The following is a 6,000-nucleotide window of genomic DNA, read 5'->3' on the forward strand; positions in this document are numbered from 1 at the left end:
CTGGTTTCTCAGCTTGACATGCTCAAGCTATTGTTAACAGGACAAAAAGTTGAGCTTGAGGACAGACGTGCCTTCAAAAAGTCTTATCCCATAAAGATGTCTCTGAGTCAAGCAGAGTTAATCCTGCTTCCAGAGACAATAGCCAAATGAGACCAAAAAAAGCCAGTAATATACAGGAAGCGCGAAAATGGCAAGGAAGCCTTACGATATACTTTTATCTGAGAGGAAAGCAGAAGGGGATTCATTTTGCTATGTTTTAATTGATGTTTTTAGATTTTACATCATGATGATCATGATCATTTTTATACATGCAAATATTCAATACAAACTAAAACTACATGGAATCTCATTATACTTCTCATTATTAAAAAAACAGACTGAGTGTCTGTTTGGAAAATTATCTGTTTTTCCCTTTAAACAGGAAGCAATGGGTGGGTGAACTAAAAAAAAACATTTATACATACAGGTTTTGCTCGTTATTTTAAATTTGTATGATAGCATGCTAACATTTGGTGATTAGCACCCTGAGGGAATTTTATTTTGATGTGGTTGGATGTTTCAGGTGTTAAGATTTTTTTTCGTATAAGGATGCTTTCTTCTCAATATTGAAAATTTGTACCAACTTTGTTAGATAAACAATCATCAAAATGCACACATTAACTGACATCAGTCTCTCTATGTGAGCCAAAGAACTGACAAGGAAGACCATTTTTTGTGTGTTTATGGAAGTGCAAAAATAAAAGCACCCTGTACTCCCCATCCCACCCACCTACGCACATATGCATCTACTCACACACGCACACGCAGGTTGATCTGCACTCCAAGGGGCCAGCTCCCAGTAAATGGATTGCTGGGCCCATTGATTTTTTTTTTCCCAGTGCCAGGCCTCGACCAGTAAGCCTATTTGATTTGGTTGGCTGTTATCCTGCAAAGCCACCCCCCCCCCCCCCACACACACACACACACAAACACACACTCACCCCTCCTCCCCTCTTTCCAGTGCCGCCGGCAGAAGCATCAGCGCCGATCGATGCACCGAGCTTTAGAGGAAACAAACTCAGCCACATGATAAGACACCAGTGGTGGAGAAGCCTTGAGATTATAGGCTCATTCTTTGGTTCATACTGGGAGGGTTTGGTACGTGTGTGCGTGTGTGTGTGTGTGTGTGTGTGTGTGTGTGTGTGTGTGTGTGTGTGTGTGTGAGTGAGAGAGAGAGTGAGAATGGTTATATGTGTCTATGTTTGTACCTTGGGCTCTCCTTTTGCCGTGCATGTGTATAACAGAATTTAGGTGTGGCTGTAATGGTATTTTGATGCGCGTGTGGATTTTCAGGATGTGTTAAGGCCTTTAGGTGCTTGTGAGAGGAGCTTCAGTATTTGTGTAAGTGTGCAGTAGTGAGGTAAGGTGCACCAAAGTGCATGCTTTTGGCACAAAAGCAGGCTCAATTGACTCGAATGTGTGAGAGCTTGTGTGAGAGTGCCTGTGTGTGAGTGTGTAAGAGAGAGATCTGAACTCTGGCCCTGTGAGCAGGCCTGTTCTTTAAATCTGTTGGGATCAATTCCAGCTCCCTGCCTTAATGTCGGCAGAGTAGTTCTCAAAGTAGGAAAATAGATTTCTGGCCCTGAACTCTTCCCACCAGGATACTCTCTCTCTATTGTCTTCAGCTCTTCCACTTGCTTGCTCTCTTTTTTCTTTTTGTCTCTATTCTCTGTCATCTTCTCATTCTTGCTTTCTGTTTTCTCCACTTTTTTTTCCTTTTTATATTTTCTTAATAAAATAAATTTCATGATTAATGAAATTTATTTTATGGTCCAAAGACATGCAGCTTGTGGGGATTGGTTAATTGGATAATTCAAATTGCCACTAGGTGTGAATGAGTGAGTGAATGTGAGTGCGAATGGTTGTCTGTCCCTGTGTGTTGGCCCCGCGGCAGACTGGCGACCTGTCCAGGGTGTACCCCGCCTCTCGCCCTATGACAGCTGGGATAGGCTCCAGCGCCCCCCGCGACCCTGAAGAGGATAAGCGGAAGCGAATGGATGGATGGATGGAAAATAAATTTCAGATTCACAACAGTATTATCTGCAAGTAAATCCACACTGTGTCCAGTGGACCTCAGTACATTTTTACAAAGAAGCACTACAGGTCTTCGAATGGTTCAGCTAGTTACTCATTAGCTTTGACTTATTTCTGTTGCATCTCAGACGTTCAACAACAACTTCTGCTACTGTTGACTGGTATAGATTATTTTAAAAAAGAATAATCTTTTACATCACGTGGATGGTCAGGTGCACGTACGGTACTTACCTGGGAACACCTGGCATCAGGATGGACTTTGGGAAGAAGCTAAGCCAGTGGAGGCAGTGTGGTCCTTTGGGCAATGTTGTGCTGGGAAACCTTGGGTCCTGCATCCATGTGGATTGCTTTTACATGTACCACCTACCTAAGCATTGTTGCAGATCATATACACCCTTTCATGGAAACGGTATTCCCTGATTAGCAAAACACTGGTGTCTTGCTGTATTTTCTGTAGTAGTCAAAGGAATTGAACTATGTGTATTTTTTATTGTGTCTGTGTTTCTACTCCTTCTCCTTTGCCTCCAAAGAGATCAGTTTAACTGATAAAATAACTGTTACTGTGTCGACTATCGCCTTAACAATTTAAACATATATAAAAAAGAGCAATTAAAACAGAAGCTCACCTGAAATACTACTCAGGATATTATCATTTTTTTATCTTACTTACGAACTTACCCATTATGTAAGTTTTCCTTGTGTGAGGAAAACTCTCCTCCTCCTCTAAATCTAGTGAAAAATGTGCTTTAAAATGTAATTAGCAGAATTTTTTTTAAAAAGTCACAAAAAGTTGAGGCATTTAGGAGTGTGCACCTTAACTGTAGCACGATATTCCCAGCGGTATTTTTAACCTAATTTCTGTCAGGCAGGCTTGCGAGCTCTCCCTGATTAAGTTTCCCTCCAGCTGCCCATAATGTAGGCCACAAACATTTTGGTGATTTATACAGCTGTACCTGAGGCAGCAAATGGTGATGGATAGCAGGAGGTCAAAGTTCGCTGTCATCAATTCGGCACAAATAATGTTTTCATCAGCTGGTCTTATCCTTACAATCACACAGGCTTACATTAATCTCAGCATAATAAACTTCCATCAGAAGCCCTTTCCTGCAGTTTGCCTTCATTATTTCCTGGATTTTGCCAGTTATGTGCTTTGCTGGGATGTGTTTTTTTGGCTTGAGACTGTTTTTTATCTTCTTTTATTGTGAGGCGCATTGCAGAAATGTCCCCGCGGTGCAGAGATTTGTTTAATATGAATGATTTGTCTGTGCCTGTGTGTGCTGTAAAGTAACAATTTAGGTCACTGTAGTACCCAGCGAAAGGCTGAGCTTTACTAAAGACATCACATCAGTGCAAAGAATTAACTTTAGCATAGATGGATGGTTTGGGAGGAGAGCGCAATCAAACGTTGTTTTAGGCAATTTAGAGCAGTGTGAGGGAACATCCGAGGGTAGCCGGTGTACTGAGACGCTCACTATTGCATTCCGGTGTGCTTCCAGCTGAACGAGATGATCCGAGCTCCAGTCGAAGGGGATTTCTGGCAGGTCGACCACATCCGTCCGGTCTACAGCGGAGGAGGCCAGTGCTCTCTGGACAACCTGCAGACACTCTGCACGGTCTGCCACAAAGCCGTATGTGCACACTCCGCATCACAGCACCCATAAGAACCGCAGCACCGGCTTTTAAAGCCAAAGGGCTTAGGGGGCAAAAGCAATTTGTCTAACATTTTAAGGTGCACAGCAGATGGAGCTCTCCTTTATCCCTGTATAAAGAGAAAGCGCCATCACTCATGTTGAGGATCACATGTGCTGGCAGTAATGTGATACATGGTCAAACACATTGATCAAAAGTCATATTATCCCTCACAAAGCTATATACTGCCTATAATAACATCACATGATGTGGCTGTGTGACATTTTGATGTATAGCATGCGTTGGAAAATGCTATATATCTGCCTCTTCCTTCTTGCACTCCTTCAATATTTCATATTTTCAGTCAGCCACTTCTTAAAAGCAGATCTGATTTGAGAAGAAACTTTTCAAAATAAGACACAGCTTTCACCGTGAGCTGAAATGTGCTTTGCTTTCACACCAGAATGCTTTTTTTTGTCAGCTTGGAAGGAAACGCTTCAGATGATGTATGTAAACTGAAGCAAAGCACTGCGACTGATAAGGGGATCCTCGCACTGTTTATGCCCCCTCTCAGACACTTTAATCTAGAGATGCTCGATATATCGATCTGACTTTTCTGTGCTGACTGCAGATGTAACCTCTTACATCATGTTCCATTTTTCTCCACAGAGGACGGCTCAGCAAGCCAAAGAACGAAGCCAGAGGAGGAAGAGTGCTGCAGCTTCCAAGGTTTCGTCAGACATCAGCAGGTTCTTCGTTCGGAAAGAAAACAATTAGCCGGGACCTGTTACGCTTTCACTTATTGTCAGTTAGGGATAGAGCGATCCAATACTTGGATCAGATAGCCTGACACCAAAAGCTAGATCAGGCAGTGGGCTTATCTATGCTCTTCAGGTCTATCATGTTTTGTGTTTACTACCCCACGCATCGGCAGCAATCTGCTAACTTCCAGCAGGAGAGCTAATGTAGCTTAAAGTCAGCTAACAGCAAAGCGACAGTAGTTCAAAGTGTCTTAATATGCGTACAAGTGAGTTGGCACGACTGAAGAGCTTCAGTGACAGCAGTTCGGTCCGTTTCTCTTTCTCTGTCATTATGTTTGGTTTAACACTTGTTTGGAAGCTTTTGCGTCACTCATGGTAACTTAAAGGAAATTAAAGGAGAAACTGTGACTATAAATTACAGCACTGTGCTGTAATTAATCCTACACAAAGTTGAAATAACGCTAATGCAAATAAATGTGTTTTTTAAAGCATAAATACATTTGTCTTTTAATACTTTACTAATGAATAGGTCGATAATCTTCTGTCTCACTCCTCAGAGTAAGAAATACACATTATTGATTTAACACTGGACCTGGTAACAGCAGATACCTGAGGCCAAGGTATCAGTGTGGTAGTAGAAGTGGAAAAAGTTAGACTGGTGTATCCCCAGTCCTGGATGCTCATATTAAACATTGCCAAAGTGGTTAGAAAATGTACAAAGTTCCAAAAGTTCAGGCTTCAGATAAACAGTCAATTTTTAGATGTTTTCTTTCTGCTCTTTTCTTTGAGAGTTGATATACGTAATTTTATCTCAGCTACACGACTATGGTCACAGAAGCTCAACCCACCTGTTCTAGAGGGGCAGCCAATCAGAAGATAGTCAGCTTAAAGGGAAAGAGAAGACAGTATAAATGATGGACATACAATCCTTGACCCCTGTGTTTGCATGAAGACCTCTGGTCCTGTAGAACATTATCAGACAACAGCCAGCAGTCATAGCCTCTCCAAACACTTTGGCTCAGTCACTTGAGCCTTTGTTATTTGCTTAGTAAATCATTTTTAGGTCGTATTGAACAGAAGATTAGGTCCATTTTATACATTTTAATGGATATATGAGTCAGAAAGGAGGAGCTAAATAGCTAATCATAGGCAGGCTTAGCTCGGGACATCACGAGCAAATGAGTAATGTCATAGTAATTCCATCTTTTATACTGTATATGGAGAGAAGTTATCTAAAACGGCTTGTTTCAGGCAGCAGATGAGCCAATGTCCAAAACCAGTGGGAAGTATAAATATAGATTATTTTGAACTGTGCAAAGCCAGTGGACCCTAACTGCAAGACAAAAAAACGAAAGAGAGAAACAGAAGAGGAAGAGCAAAATATGTCCCCTGTAAAGGGTTGGTGCAGTTTGCACATGTAAAGGTGTTTATTCAGTTTACATAAAGACGCACTGTGTGAAGTATCAGAAGTCCCATTTGCCATGACAGATGAGGATACAAGGCCTTTAAAGATTCTGCCTAGCTTTCAGATGCTCTC

The 6,000-nt window shown here is 41.7% G+C and overlaps 1 protein-coding gene across 1 annotated transcript in view; it reads left to right on the forward strand.

The window, feature by feature from the left end:
- The window catches only part of zranb3 (zinc finger, RAN-binding domain containing 3), a 117,066-nt gene extending 112,164 nt beyond the window's left edge, over window positions 1-4,902 (forward strand). Inside the window, exons 21-22 of the mRNA XM_063466374.1 lie at window positions 3,570-3,701; window positions 4,372-4,902. Coding sequence (XP_063322444.1) covers window positions 3,570-3,701; window positions 4,372-4,479 — 240 coding nt within the window. The 3' untranslated portion in view covers window positions 4,480-4,902. The remainder of the gene's footprint in view (window positions 1-3,569; window positions 3,702-4,371) is intronic.
- The last annotated feature ends 1,098 nt before the right edge of the window (window positions 4,903-6,000 follow it).

The sequence above is a fragment of the Pelmatolapia mariae genome, linkage group LG23 (genome assembly GCF_036321145.2).
Source record: "Pelmatolapia mariae isolate MD_Pm_ZW linkage group LG23, Pm_UMD_F_2, whole genome shotgun sequence".
NCBI lineage: Eukaryota > Metazoa > Chordata > Actinopteri > Cichliformes > Cichlidae > Pelmatolapia > Pelmatolapia mariae.